We start from the raw sequence: 16,319 nt of genomic DNA on the forward strand, positions 1-16,319 counted from the left end.
CACTTTAAATGACACTTCAGTATGATTAAGCACTTGGAATTTCCAATCTAAATGATATTTCAGTAATATATATTTTCCAACCACAACTAAGGTTTGCTTTGGTTTCATATTGGTATTAGCCTTTTATGTGGTTGTTGGTGTTGATATACAACCTGTACTTATTTGAGGCATGGTTTTGTATTTTGATTTATTCTAATAATTGATTTCAGAAGTTTTAATCAATTTGTGACTTGGGGAAAAGAAGGCCATCTAAATATCATCTTCACTATCTACAATCATCAATTTGAAGTGATTAGGGTTTTAACTTAGTATCGAAGGAAACATGAGTCAATAATAATAGGCTCTCATCGTCCAATAAGTACTTGTTTTCTCTTTTGAACTTTCTAGAACCAGCATCGGGAAACTAATTTTTTTATTTTTATCTCATATCAGTTACCTTCATCCTATATTAATGTCTCCAATTTGTGTAACAATAGATCTGATATCTATAACACTTCAAGACTTTGAGTGTATTATCCATGGGCGTTAAATGGTTCACTTCTTTAGAACAGAGATACCCTTAATGAACAAGGGCCACTTGTGTTGTTGTTGCTACAAAAGGAAATATCTACATCTCGAAATGAGAAACTGATATTCTGTTTTCATGCATAATGTATTAATGACAACGGTACCATATAATATCTTGATGGAAAAAATCATGAAGTCCGAAGAAATATCAAGAAACGGAACAGAAAGTATTTACAACAGAATGATGGAAATGAAAACAGAGAGATATGTTTACATGTAGGTCAAGAGCGAAAAGGGCAAAGTAGAATTTATTTGAGAATAGAAATATACTGAGCATGTGACATTGGATTCACTATGGTTTAATACGTGTATCATACAAATACAAGTAAACTATAATTACCGAGGGCAATCCAACGACTTCCATAGCTCTGATCCATTGCACTGTGTTGTCCGTGTGTCTGAAATGAAGTCCTTTAGCCTAGTAAAATACAAGAAAAGAGAGAGAGAGAGAGGGAGAAGTAAATAGGAATGTAAAAATACTGGTAGGTAAAACAAGATAATTCAATAAATAAATGAATATATGATTAAATAAAAATAAAAACAAATAAACAAATGGTTGATTACCCACGTTTCGCTCTTCATGAGGGAACACAGCAAAAAGGACCTTAGTGCCCTTTAGGATATGACCTTCTTGCTGGTAAGCAAAATTTACATACATGAGGAATCTTACTCAGCTCTTAGGTTTTAATGAAAAAGAATTGTGAACAGATTGACCAAATACTTGAATTTGACCTACCGAAATAGATAGGAATTTAGGTGAATGATATTTCAAACAGAATAATCAGGATCTTCATCATTTGAATATATATATATATATATATATATATAGCTTGGCATATAGGATTGAATTTCATGACATTATAAACGTCAACCGATGGACTGAAAAGTATTCTAACCTTTAGAGCGGAGGAAGCCGGCATCGGCTTCCATTTTTGTTTGTTATCTACTTCCAACAGCCCTAAATTGATCCTGATTGTTTCTGATAAATGGAATTTTGTAGCCTTGGGGGACCAAAAGCTATATTTGGGGGTCTCTTTGGGAAGTTTGGGAAGTGCACAGAACAACGATCACGAGTGACCAAACAGAATGAAAGAGTATTGTCAATTGATGTCTGAGAGCTCGACTATCGTAATAATTTGCCTTTGTTATGTTGTTCTTTTAAAATTGAGGGGAAAAACAAAGGGATATTTCAAAGTGGCATCTCTTTCTTTCTTTCTCTCTCTGCTCCTGTCTTCCTCTCTTTCTCTGTCTCAACACCCCTCTCTCTCAACACTAATCTGACATCACTTGTACTTTAATCTCAAAAAGGAAAACAAAGAAATTACACACATGTACACGTACTGTATAGGACACGATGTGCAAGCCATAACAACGTACATCATCTATATTCTGTCACCTCACTAACTTTGAACTATTTGAGAAAAATGTTGTGATCACACAGGCATTCTAATTCCAATCTAACCTAGCCCAAAAGATATGTGTACATTTATAAAGCAGAATTAATTTAGCTTGCATTTAAATTGAGTGGTATTTCTCTTATTTACACTAAACCGTACTGCACATGGTAGAGCATATAAGCATTTAATGGGTATGATAAGCTCATTGATTGAGCTTGACAAAAATCAAAATTTAGATCAGAACATAAACATAGAAAAACAAACAGGAGAGATTACTATTTCCTTTCCTTGAACCAGACATGCTACAGTATACTTGTAACCATTACAGAGATCTAATGTTTCCTTTAAATATTTCAGCAAGGACCAGCAGTCTGCTTGCGATCAAGCACACGCTTGTCAACTCCCAACAGGACGGCCGGGGTAACGAAAAAAGTGTCACGGACGGGACCTCAAGAGAGTAATCATCGAGACGCAAACTACCTTCTCTGTAGTCCGTTGCCATGGAAACGTCTATTTTCATCCATTTTGGCGGAAGACAAAGAATCAACAGGAAGCATGTTTGTTGCATGGTAACTGACTTCAGAAGTCAGGTGTGTGTGCCTTACTTAGGAATCGCTTTAAACTTAACAGATGAGACATTCACTTCAGTTTTTCCTGTTTTAAAGGTGGGGTTCTCCTTAATATTCCCTGCCATTATATTTTTTGTCATGGTTGATGGCTCTTAAAATTTCAAGAACGAAATTCTTTTACATGTAAAGCTTTGCATTCAAGAGTAAGGTACTTTTCATTCCGATCCATGCATCGTGAAACAAAATTACTGGTAAATCATTTTAATCAGAAATTAACAAAAGATAACAATGATCCTATAGAGAAATAGAAACGCAAATCTGTAAATCGTATGTTTCAAAGTTACTGGAATTATTAACATATTGATTTCAATGATAATAATTTGCTACAGAAGATTAAAGATAAATCTTAATATGATACTTGTACTTTTATAAGCTTATCTAGATCTCTTCTACGGAAGTCTTCCATCAGACGGATCATTGTCTGAACGACAAAACTGTTTTCACGAGTTCACTGTACTAGTAATACTAATCCCTCTGGTCTATCCACTGCCCATACAAATTAAATGTAGAAAGAAAACAATGACCACAAGTATAGCCATGACTGGTGATTCTTTTGGTGTGGGATGGTTCAACTACTATACCCCGCGTTCACACAACCAGAATTCATCATATAGTCAGGGCTTGACATTAAAGGGCACCTGGGACACGTGGGTGTCCAAAATCTGAATCTGGACCCCCAATTTTTTTTAAATCCAGATAACCTTGCAAAAAAGTTAGTGTGGAGCCCTGGTAGAGCTAAGATACATGTACATGTACAAGAATTGGATTTGCAAAAATTTGTAAAAAGTCTTAATGTCAAATGAAGAAACATTATATAGTGAAAGTTGTGGAACGCCTGTTTGGGGACCGTTTAGAACAAAAAGAATCAGAGTTCCGATCTAGTCTGAAGTTCCGAACGTCATATTGTATCGTTATAAAATCGTTAAACTGCTCATTGGCCAGCTGTCATGTCAATTGACCTCTTCAAGTTGAGTTTCTTTAGACAAATTTCGTTCATATGATGTTGTTTTCTAGTCTGAATGCTCCTTTTGCTATATAATGATTTGTTATACCTTTCTTTTATACCAGTGTTTCATAGATTTCTATGAGTCTGAACAGGCCTGTTAAGCAGCAAGGAATGGTGATATGTTTCTTTTATACCAGTGTTTCATAGATTTCTATGAGTCTGAACAGGCCTGTTAAGCAGCAAGGAATGGTGATACCTTTCTTTTATACCAGTGTTTCATAGATTTCTATGAGTCTGAACAGGCCTGTTAAGCAGCAAGGAATGGTGATACCTTTCTTTTATACCAGTGTTTCATAGATTTCTATGAGTCTGAACAGGCCTGTTAAGCAGCAAGGAATGGTGATATGTTTCTTTTATACCAGTGTTTCATAGATTTCTATGAGTCTGAACAGGCCTGTTAAGCAGCAAGGAATGGTGATACCTTTCTTTTATACCAGTGTTTCATAGATTTCTATGAGTCTGAACAGGCCTGTTAAGCAGCAAGGAATGGTGATACCTTTCTTTTATACCAGTGTTTCATAGATTTCTATGAGTCTGAACAGGCCTGTTAAGCAGCAAGGAATGGTGATATGTTTCTTTTATACCAGTGTTTCATAGATTTCTATGAGTCTGAACAGGCCTGTTGAGCAGCAAGGAATGGTGATACGTTTCTTATATACCAGTGTTTCATAGATTTCTATGAGTCTGAACAGGCCTGTTGAGCAGCAAGGAATGGTGATATGTTTCTTTTATACCAGTGTTTCATAGATTTCTATGAGTCTGAACAGGCCTGTTGAGCAGCAAGGAATGGTGATATGTTTCTTTTATACCAGTGTTTCATAGATTTCTATGAGTCTGAACAGGCCTGTTAAGCAGCAAGGAATGGTGATATGTTTCTTTTATACCAGTGTTTCATAGATTTCTATGAGTCTGAACAGGCCTGTTGAGCAGCAAGGAATGGTGATACGTTTCTTATATACCAGTGTTTCATAGATTTCTATGAGTCTGAACAGGCCTGTTAAGCAGCAAGGAATGGTGATATGTTTCTTTTATACCAGTGTTTCATAGATTTCTATGAGTCTGAACAGGCCTGTTGAGCAGCAAGGAATGGTGATATGTTTCTTTTATACCAGTGTTTCATAGATTTCTATGAGTCTGAACAGGCCTGTTAAGCAGAAAGGAATGGTGATATGTTTCTTTTATACCAATGTTTCATAGATTTCTATGAGTCTGAACAGGCCTGTTAAGCAGCAAGGAATGGTGATATGTTTCTTTTATACCAATGTTTCATAGATTTCTATGAGTCTGAACAGGCCTGTTAAGCAGCAAGGAATGGTGATATGTTTCTTTTATACCAATGTTTCATAGATTTCTATGAGTCTGAACAGGCCTGTTAAGCAGCAAGGAATGGTGATATGTTTCTTTTATACCAATGTTTCATAGATTTCTATGAGTCTGAACAGGCCTGTTAAGCAGCAAGGAATGGTGATGATGATTCACAGATGATGAAGAGAGAGCTCAAAATAGATCTCCACTGAATCAATCATATCTCTGTCCAAGAGTGGTTGCAATTACTGATTAAACTCCTCACAACAACTCTCTGTTTACATCTGTTTTGATATTCCTTTTAACCAGGATGTATTGACAGAGCTATCGGACCAAGGATGGTTAAAGGCCAAACACTGTATGAAAACTACGAGGTTGAATTATCTTTTGTTTGTGATTTGTTCAAATTTAATATCTCTGTGTGACATACTATATTGGCATGGATAATCATGAACAGTGCTGTAAACCAGACTAAAGTTGATAAATGTTAATTCACATTCAAAATAATCAATGTGTCAAATAATAACAATAAAAGACAAGTTCTAGAAAGAAAAAAAAAGTTAATTTTGAAGATCCATCATATTTTTACATTGAATATTATCTGAGAGGGTTGAGATTCAGAATGTTGTCAGCTGAATTATTGGGTATACTGAGATATTGGAACTGCACATCTTTAAAGACGAGTCCTACAGATATATGCCTTATTGAACTATTGTCAGTAGTGTTTATAATATAATCACATATATGGCCTGTACATATAAATGGGTTTGTCCACAGACTTCACAACTCAATAGCACTAGACTCAGAGGGGCTACTGACCAGAATATATAACTGCCATCATGCCATCTGAACAAAAAAGTACAGCCACTTGCATTGTGTTGGTCTTGATATAGACCACTCGCAGTGGTCACGTTTTGGCCAGCAAGCAAAAAAGAGGGTAGCAGCTCATTCTCACTAGAAGAAATTTGTACTGAACTCATATATTTATAAAGAAACACTGTAGGCCTAAACAGAATTTTCAAAGCATAAAAGGCGTACTGGTAAACAGGTGAAATGAAGAATCAATTACAGAAACACTGAAATGATGAAAATAGACTTGAAGAAATCGGTTCAACAATGTTTAGTGTCGGCTGGCCAATCAGGCAATCACCAGTGTGCATCCACATTCAGCACCGGCCAGGTATACACGTACCTTTTCGGTCTGATACTTCATTTACAAGTGAACCCTGATTCTTTATCAAGTTTATAGTTCAAAATGATGTTCAAACTTCTGTTTGATAGATATGAAATTTTTAGACTAGGACAAAATTACTTATTGAGATGAATTTAGCTCGTCTGCCCAGGGTGTACAGCACTAAGGATCAGTTGTATCAGGGCGGATGCTGCCTTAGCATGGGGTGGCACCGCACAATCAGGTCTCCAACTACCCTGATAGATACGGCCAAAGCTCTGTGAGTATTACCCAGGTCCTAGGCACATCCTGTGGTTCATTAGACCACATTACACAGTGATGATTGGTGCCTGTATCATCCCCTATTCTCATTAACAATGTTAAGTTTGTGGTATAACTAATCAGAAAGTTGTCCCTTATTTAGGGTTACAAATTATCATTTAGTCCGAAGACTATTATTGAAAGTATGATGCATGATTTGGGGTACATGAAGCCTCTTTTCATTACAGCCCAGGCAGATTACATGTAACTCTTTTCTATTCTATTTTCTTCTCTTTTTAGTTTTTACATGTGAATTGTAAGCTAAGATCTATTGAATTTGTAGAGTAACCCTTTTCCAGTTAAAGCAAATTAGAATACTAAATTTCTGTTCTACTTTTGTTTTTCTCTTTAGATTTTTTAATCCAAAACAAAAGGACTATATACTGACTATTTTACATCATAAACTTGGTACCCCAGTGTTTTTTTTTAGTTTTCTAGAGCCACATGTACAGGGAGTTATGGGAATTTATATATTACTTACTTTTCCATTGGAACATTTTAAACAGAACATCAAACTATAGAGGATTGTTCATGAAAATTTGTCTGTCATCGTTCATGGAAATAAATCTGTGGCTACATCGCAAGGACTCCAGAATATGTTGTTTGCAAAAAACAAGATCAGTATCAAAGCAGAAATCAAACATTCCTAGACAGGCTTATATCTTGATTATCAAGGGAGCCACGCCAATGACCTATGACCTCATATACCTTGATCAAGATCAAAGGTCAACCTTATCTCTGGCAGTCACAACATGAGGACAACCCACTTTCATTTTCTTACAAGATAATAAAAAACACTCAATGGTTTAGAAAGAGTTAGAAAACGGTATAAAACCGATCGCCAATTGGATGGGCCAAAAACTTGCACACTTTTTCCTGTTTCCAACAGTGAATGTACTTTACTGTTTATGTTTGAACCATATTGTCTCTTAAACTGATTCCTCAATGCTTTTGATCAGCATGAGTCATAGTGAAAGCAATAATCAGGTGAATATTGTTCACAGGATTATGTTGAGAAGGTTGTCTGTTAATCATAAAGTGCGTTGATTCTGGAAAACTGTTTCAAAATCTCATACATGTACATGTACATGTAGATGTATATATGCAATCATATCAGGCTACTTTTGCCTATAAATCTATCTATAAAATGTAAGCCTAAAATTTAGTAAGTACATGTACATGTATTATAGGCCTTATGCTATATGTACCTAACATATGATCCACAATGACCAAGAAACAAAAAATAATTTGATATCAAAGTAAATACATGTATGATACAGGAAACACACACATACCAAGTGAGTGTTAGGATAATTCCTACAACTACATGTACGCTCGATCTTCATCTTTTGCGTCTAACCGTGAGAAATTATTAGTCCATCGTCATCTTCATCGTTTGTTCCACCCATGTCCAGTAGAGAACAGTAGGTGATTCTAGTCATCTCAGCTCTCCTAATGTCTCATCACATTCTATTCAACTAGCCCTACATGGCAAACAGGTGGTCAGACAAGGCAACCTTAATAATGCAGACTTTTCCTTCTTCTTTCCCTTTTAAGGCACTTTATTTGATATGATTTACAACAGTCAAAGAAGAGGAATTGACATATCTAGATTGATAACGGACAAACATGATATATTTATTTTAATATATCACACTTTTACACCATATCTCTAAAGTTAATGTTCTATAGAGTCACTCAAATTACATGATCAGTACATGTAATTTAACTTAATCCATAGGACCAATATGAGTCAATAATTGTGACCAGTAACAAAATAATGTAATTTAACCATTAAATTGATGATTTGATTAATATTGGTATTTGTTTATACAAATAATTCGTATGAAATAAATGAACTGTGGAATTCAAAAGGTGTTGTATGGGGGGGGGGGGGGGACTTCTCAGAACTGAAAAATAAAATGCATAGCCAAGGATCAATGCATTCCATTGACTCTTATCTACCTGTAGATCTCAAATAAATAGAGGTACTTCAACGATCTGTTCAGATCACAGCTCCATTTGCTGCATACATGTACATGTACAGTACGTGTATGCAGTATCTCCATGAAGCTGCAATGTACATGTACAAACTACAATGTATATGTATTTACTTTTGGTGAGGCACAGTAGATGCCCAGCATGAGCTCTGATATCAAGACGTTCCATATCATAAAAGTCATATTCATTACAAACAAAATCTTGGTTCTCCTTAAGAGCATGTAAGGCATACATGTATGTAATGTGCATACATTTGAATATCCCACGTACCTTAACCCTTTTCAACAGTAAGATGCCTTGATGTTATTTTTTTTTTATTTCAAAGAAAATGAACACAAGATAAAAAAAAAGCATAACAGTTTTGAAACTATTGATGGACTTTCAAGGAACAGGTTTTGAATTGGTCTGGAAAGCTGTTTTACTTATGACTTCTCAGTGACAATTAGGCAAAAGGTGAAGATGCATGTACGTGTAACTTTATTTTAAACTAAAAATAAATATCTCTATAGAAAATACCTTTGTTTAAATTATTCATTTTATTTCATTTATTTTAAGAATTCAATAAATCAATGTTAAAATATATGTACATGTACCGTATATGTTAATAATCTCATCAATGTTACACTGTCTTTTGAGATAACAGATATCACTCTAGTAGTTCAAGTTTGAGGTCAATTTGTCAAGATGCATGCAGAGAGGAAAGTGGATTGAAGAGAATCAGAAAGAAATTCATTTCAAAACATTTCAGCTTCATCATGTTACCGCTGAAGTCTAAAGACCCTCCTCCTCAAATGGCAAGTGCACATTGAAAACATTGAGGCAAAACAAGGAGTGCCTTTCATGGTCATACTCGCCCACTTTTATCACGGTAAAATAAACATATAAATGTACACTGTAAAGAGGCCTGTCCTCATCAGCTTGAGATTGCCAAATAGCCCGCTACAGTATTTCTTATCGGGAAAATAATTCCGAAGTTACAAATCTTGTCTCCATCAGCTCGAAACTTGACCTTGAAACTTGAAATTGAGCTCGAGAAATTAGCTTGAGATATTTTGCTCAGCGTTCGCGCATAGTGTAAGTCTTCAGGCTAATGAAGAGGTACCAGAAAAATAGCTGGATATTTTGCCACTAGCCCAAGATCTCTTGGGATGATTATCTCGACCAGATATCTCACTAATTGCAACTTCGGGCTGATGAAGACGCAAATTAACTGGATAATTTGCGATCGGGATATTTAAAATAGCGGGTTACTTGGCGATCTCGAGCTGATGAAGACAGGCCTAATGACTGTCTTGCCCTGCAAGCTGAAGGCAAACATACCAGACACACCCACTTTCAATGGCATTCACATGTTTTTTCTACTTTCACATCATTTTGCTTGTCTGAAGAAAGAAATCATAGAATAGATAAATTCATCTTGGGTGGGTGAGGTGGATGGGGGAGGGGGGGGGGGGGGGCAATAGATCCTTGATGAACATGTAGGTACATAGTATGAATCCTTTCAATAATTTGAAATTATGCATGTGATGTAAAGATATTTGTGCAGATTCAGCTTCAGCCAGCAAGCAAAAACCATTCAAAATATTTTTTTTAAAATAGAATTATATTCATCATTACCTGGAATCTAGCCTGGTCCTTGTCATAGATCCTCTTCAGTGGTATCTTGTCAGGGGCGAAGAAGTGTGCCAGTTTGCCCAGGTATACCCCATTACGTAACCCCTCTTCCAGCTCTGTAGTAGGGGGTAGGTCTTCCCGTATACACGCTTCCATCCATCTAGGAGAAGAAAAACAAATGGAGGAAAATAAGGATTAGAGCAAATGCATTAAAGGCAAAGACCAGTATTGGAAATACCCCAATTTCAAAAAAATGAAATAGAGCTCTTATTACCAATCATGTGAAAGAATATATTTTGACTAATACATGATAATAAAAATTTTGACGGGGAAACCGCCTACTAATTGATATATTTGGTAAATTAGTTTATCTACATGGTCTATGAGAGATAAACGCATGTGTCGCGCACATGTGCGTATAGTCCCATTTACATCTTTCTGTGTACAGTGCTTGTAACTTTACCAAGACTTTGCCAAATTTCTTATCATTTTGATGATTCCAGAACCTTGCAGTACACACCAATACTATGCTAGATGATCAACTTTTTCTGATCGATTCCACAACGTTTCTTTCACAATGCAATCGCATGACCATAACTGGCCTTTACCTTTAAATAGGTTGTAAATGCTTGCAAAGCTACTAAACTATTCACATGCATTGGAAATCCTCAGTGTTCAACTCCCTTGCTCTGTCTGAAGCTTCAAATCAGTGAAATTACACACAAATTGTGGATGTTGTACATGTATTTAATGTCTTGTATTGTATTCGTGAAATTGAAAACAAGTTAATGAATGGCTATGATTTTTTTCCAATCACTCCTCACTAGACTAGAAACAGGAAGGTACATTATTGCCTTCCTCATTCTATTTCTAAGATCTAAATACATCTACATGCACGTCTCATGAAATTTGTTACATAAGACCTAACAAGATTAATATCCTACAATGCCAGTTATATCTTCCTCAGCCCTCATGAATTCTGATTTGAAAGGAATGAAAATTTGATTGCTATTTTTCCATTCTAGGATAGAAGCCCAATTAAGACCTGCCATTACAAATCCAATAGGGTCCCCTCTACACCAGCACACTTCTCTCACAGATGTTATATAACCATTATATGAGATTACCATGCTAAATACGCATCTGGAAAGGTAGTCTAATTTGAATTGCTAATTAACTCCTCAAGTGTGTGTACACAGGCTTGTAGATTGGTGCTGGTGGGCAATACTTTGCTTCATCTAGATCTACATCCTATAGGCCTATTAAAACCCTTGACTCGTATACAGTAATATTCATTTGCTGACAATCCAAGGGCAAATATTTTTCAAAGTTTAATTTGTATGGATATGGATAAATGGAATAATGGATAAATGGAATAGGGCAGGTCCAAGCTATTTGGATTGTGACGTACGGGACATTTAGAGACTTTAAACAAGAAATAACAACAGATGAAATTATTTATATGGCTATCTTTTGGTATGAGTCTGTGGCTATTATGGGCTAGTTCATTTGTGGAAAGTTTTAGTTCTGACCAATTTTTAAATTAATTTTTAATGTAATTAATGTGCTGCGTGACGTACGGGACGCTGTGGTCCTGTACGTCACGCAGCACATTAATTACATTAAAAATTAATTTAAAAATTGGTCAGAACTAAAACTTTCCACAAATGAACTAGCCCATAATAGCCACAGACTCATACCAAAAGATAGCCATATAAATAATGGATAAATTAGTACTTGTACCTGTATATTTCTAATTTATTTGCACAATTGATTAATATAGAACTGGGTTGAATAAAGCTTACTTGAGCTATTTAATTATGCATTTAATAATCATCAACTAACAATAATTTCAACAATTGTAAATGTAATTCAGTCACAAAACACATTCTCAAGTAAGAAACATCAAAACAAACTTTAGAAATATCACACTCTTTGAGAGAAACCAATTTCTTTGGAAAAGATACACGTAGGGTTACATTTACTAAGAATTCATTCTAGAAATAATTAGTACTCAGTATTGTTCCATCCACAAACGATACTAAACTGTTCATTGTAGACCCATTCTGTATATTTACACCTACAATGAAACCAGTGTATAATCCTCACAAATTTCACTACTGGTTCAGATCTGCATAAGTTTCATGCCGTAAATTAATTGAATTTTTGCAAATCACAGTAATAGTGAAATGTCTGTTATTTTTGGTTTCAAAATCATCACTTGTCGCTATAAATATCATTTCTACAGTATCCTTCTAATCAAACCCAAACATTGCAATCCGTTTGTTAGCCTATACATACAATGAAGCTGCTAAAACAGTTGTGCTATATCATATCCTCGTGGCTTCCTCTGTACACCACTACAATGATCAACCAAGTTCACTATCGTCACCAAAATGGGCTATTGTTTCATTTAAAATTGCCAAATATTGCATCCTGAAATAAGAAATGAAACAGCATCTATCTTGGACTTCCTGTTTTTCTTCAAACCACCATAACACCCATGGAGTGCCTAAAAACCCAAAAACGGTCCATTTACACATCGTTGATTTTTTGGACAACCATTTACACTTTTTTCGGGTGAATAGTGCGAATTAGCCACTCATCAGTGCGATGTATGCGTTAGCACTACCATGGAAGCAAGGAGAGTCACGTGAGCTAACATCAGTATCTTCTCGAAGTTTGCTTTTACAATGCAAAAATCAGTGAAACTTCGGCAGGTGTTTAAAAAAACCACACACTCCAGAGGTGGATTTTTCTATTTAGATTTTTTGCTGTGTTTGTGAGGAAAATCAATGACTTTTGTTGCAGTGTAAATGCAGTAGCCTGACCACTTCAAAGTTTTTTATGACTTCTTTGTTACCACGCTCAATTAACCTGAATTATTTTTCACTCCCCCTCTGTATGTCCGGTGGTGTTGTTGACATTTGTCCAGTCTGCCCTTGAGTATCAGACCAAGATCAAGTGGAACTCAAACTGTCCAGGCGATCATTTTTTTTTTACTCTACGAAAGCAAACAGTAGGTTTGTTGACTTTGGTTGTGATGGAGAGGGGCATTGATTTCAAAGAGATGACCTCAAAGAGAGTCTTGGAATTTGAGATCACAAGACAATAGACATATTTACATTGCATGTGACTTTTTCAGCTTCCCTATTTTTTAATGGTGATGTATTGTCCAAAATGTACAGTCAAACTGTCAAACGGGTGCAGTTAAAAGCTGAATTGTCTTCAAAGGTTCTACATTTATAAAAATGGATAAACAAATGGCATGTTTATAATAGCTGGTCAAAAAAGAATATTAGATAAGATCATGATAACCATACATCAAAACTTCAGGAAAAGAAAAAAACGTTATTTAAGACGAGGGATAAACAGTATAACTGAGTAAAATCATTGAATACTCAAAATCTGATCATACCCAATAACAATGTAATATGAGCCAGAGAAGAAAAAAAAGAAGAAAAAAAGAGAAAGAGAGAGAGGGGTAGGTAGAGAGAGAGAGAGAGAGAGAGAGAGAGAGAAAGAAAAAGAGAGAGAGAGAAAGAAAAGGAGAGAGAGAGAGAGAGAGAGAGAGAGAGAGAGGGGAGGGGGGGGGGGGAGAGTAGAGGGAGGGAGGGATGTCATAGTAAACCTTTGTATGCAATTCATTTATTTAACCTTTTGAATATCAAGCCTGAAATATCACAGGATGGAGTGTATGGAAAGCCTGTAACCAAAATCAAAATGAATTGTGTCTAAAAAATGTATTACTTGTAGGAAGATTACAAATATGATAACATTTGCTGAACTTTCAGGCTTACATACTAGACTGATGTCAACAGAAACTAGATTTTCTACAATCATCATCAAACCCACTCTGCCTAATTCCTGGAACATATCAAAGTTTATTCCTGGAGCCAAGGTTGCTAGACTTAGACGGAGAGAAAATCTAAAGGAATCGACCCAGGTTGACCTACAAGACCGTGTCTTGTGACTTCTTGATATGATAATAATCCTATCAGAGCAAGTTTATAATATGCCTATCCTATATAATAATCCAATCATGTTCTTACAGCAACTTACAGGAACATACAAAGTATAGAAAACTGTTACATGGATGAGTGGAGTATTTATCACAGATACATGTACATGTACATGTACACACAAAACAAAACAAATAGACAGACATAAAAGTCATTTGTATCACATGAATTGCTCATGGTTTTATAACAGTGCATCATGATAATTCCTGGTTGGTATTTCATGGCAGCATCCCCCTTCCCAACAAAATAAGTAACAACAATGCATACAGGTGTCCTCCTGTGCTGTATGTACAGTACATGTATCTACAATGTAATTACAAATTGAACTGAATTTCCAGAGTTATGATTTTGAGAATCACTGGCAAAGTATTAGTACCTCTTGCCCAAAGTTGAATTTCTGTGAAAAAGTTGATACCCCCATTCATAATCCATCAATATGCAAGTCATCCTTTGGTTAAAATCTGTTATGTCATTCATCAACACTGGATTTCCTGTATCCTTACAGACAGAAAGTGGCAGTGGCAGATGAGTGGTGATTTGACCTGGGATGACCTTGTTGGGGGAGGGGGGTAACCCAGACTGGACCTAGGGGTGTAGTAATGCCCCTCCCCTGAGAGTCATGGGTACTGGTGTGACTCATCCCAAGGCATTGGATGGATCATAACAGACCTCCCTCCCTTCATCTCCCTGCTTCTAGCTAGCAAGGGCTCAATCAAAGCAAGCTGGCATAGTATGTGGTCCGTAACACTTGGTTTATAGTGCTTCCAGATTCAAACTGTTTGCCTGGGGATACCATTAATTCATAATAATGGAAATTGTTTGAATTTTCTTCCCTATTCAAGGTTTATAGGGCATTTATTTTTGCCATCAAGTTAGACTACACGTCTCATATCTACAGTGTATCTTCTAATATGACCTGCATACGGGACATTTCAACTGTCAGGAGCCTATGTAAACTGGCAGTTATGGTAGCGCCTGAGAACACCATTTAGAGTTTTAGACCTTAGAATAACTTGATAACCTAAACCAGAGTTTGAATGAGCTTTGCCATGTACCAATATTTTCAGTCAAAACATTTTCTTAATGTTTTCAATCATTCTCTTCTGTCTTTTAATCCCACCTCCTTCCTTTCACCTTACAAGTACAAAACATCCTTGAGTCTATTCTAGTGTACACAATCTACACATCCTCATGCCATGATGACAGATTGCAAGCTAGTCCACATATCAGCCCTCTCCCAAACCTAACACCGCCCTGTTGAATTTACAACCCCTTGACAAGCAAGGACTCTATAGATCACATCACTGTCATAGTAGCTTCCTTGCTACTGTTCCTTACATTACAAGGAGCAACCAGGATTCTCCCATCAAGCCCCGATGGGCACAATCCCACTGCTAAAACACAGCAGAGGAATGACAAGTCTTGTGTGGTGCGCAACCCCTCTGTCAACCACCACTATGCATGCAATGAGAAGAAAATGTACTGAAAACCCCATAAGGTGAACCTAAAATTCACCACAAACTGACTGGGGAACAGAGCCCTAAATCATTTTACAACCTATTTCCTGGTGTGCACCATGCACCAAGGCCCTACAAATTGAAAAGCTTAGACAAAAAGAAATGGGGGAAAGAGATAATGTGTAAACATGGGAGTAATCTAAGATGAGAGGCTGTCCTTGTGGGTATACCTGGTAACATAGGGCATGTTTCCATTAGACAGAGCAAGCTCCAGCTTTTAATAACGCCAATCCAACCCTTGTAATAAGTCATTTGTACGAAAGCAAAAAATAAGAGAAACAGAATGGGGAAAGCTTGAAACAAATAGGACCAATAATGAGAAAGCTGGCCTCAAATTGCTCTTCTAAAACATAAAGTAGTCTGATATTGAAGTTCCAGTTTCTTTTACGTCAAGTGGAGCTACAGCCTACATTTATTCCCTCTCACAAAAAGAATTAGCCTGAACAAAGCATAAGAGCCCAAATGTATTGCCTGGGACAACAGGTAAAGCTGATTTTTCAAATGCATCATTGAAATAACCCAAAATATTTGCGTCTTCACTGCAAATACATGTACAAGCATGGTTGAGCTATTTTCGATTGGACACTTTCAAAATTTGTGGGCTTACGTGTACATGTACATGTAGGCACTGGGATACTTTGAAAAATCAGGATAATGGAAACAAGGCCTCTCGTCGATACATCAGGATACTGTTTGTTCCGTGGTAACATAATGCTACCAGTAAGAATGGGCTTTTAGCCAGTAAGGTTGCAACCCAATATCTAAAGAG

At 36.3% G+C, this 16,319-nt stretch overlaps 1 protein-coding gene across 1 annotated transcript in view; it reads right to left on the reverse strand.

Annotated features, from left to right (window-relative positions):
* The window catches only part of LOC593982 (ras GTPase-activating-like protein IQGAP1), a 93,278-nt gene that overhangs the window by 68,669 nt on the left and 8,290 nt on the right, over window positions 1-16,319 (reverse strand). The window contains exons 3-4 of the mRNA XM_030976921.1: window positions 10,015-10,171; window positions 908-985 (exon numbers count right to left, since the gene is read on the reverse strand). Of these exons, the coding sequence (XP_030832781.1) occupies window positions 908-985; window positions 10,015-10,171 (235 nt within the window). The remainder of the gene's footprint in view (window positions 1-907; window positions 986-10,014; window positions 10,172-16,319) is intronic.

Source organism: Strongylocentrotus purpuratus, unplaced genomic scaffold (assembly GCF_000002235.5).
Source record: "Strongylocentrotus purpuratus isolate Spur 01 unplaced genomic scaffold, Spur_5.0 spur5_scaffold_9, whole genome shotgun sequence".
Taxonomy (NCBI): domain Eukaryota; kingdom Metazoa; phylum Echinodermata; class Echinoidea; order Camarodonta; family Strongylocentrotidae; genus Strongylocentrotus; species Strongylocentrotus purpuratus.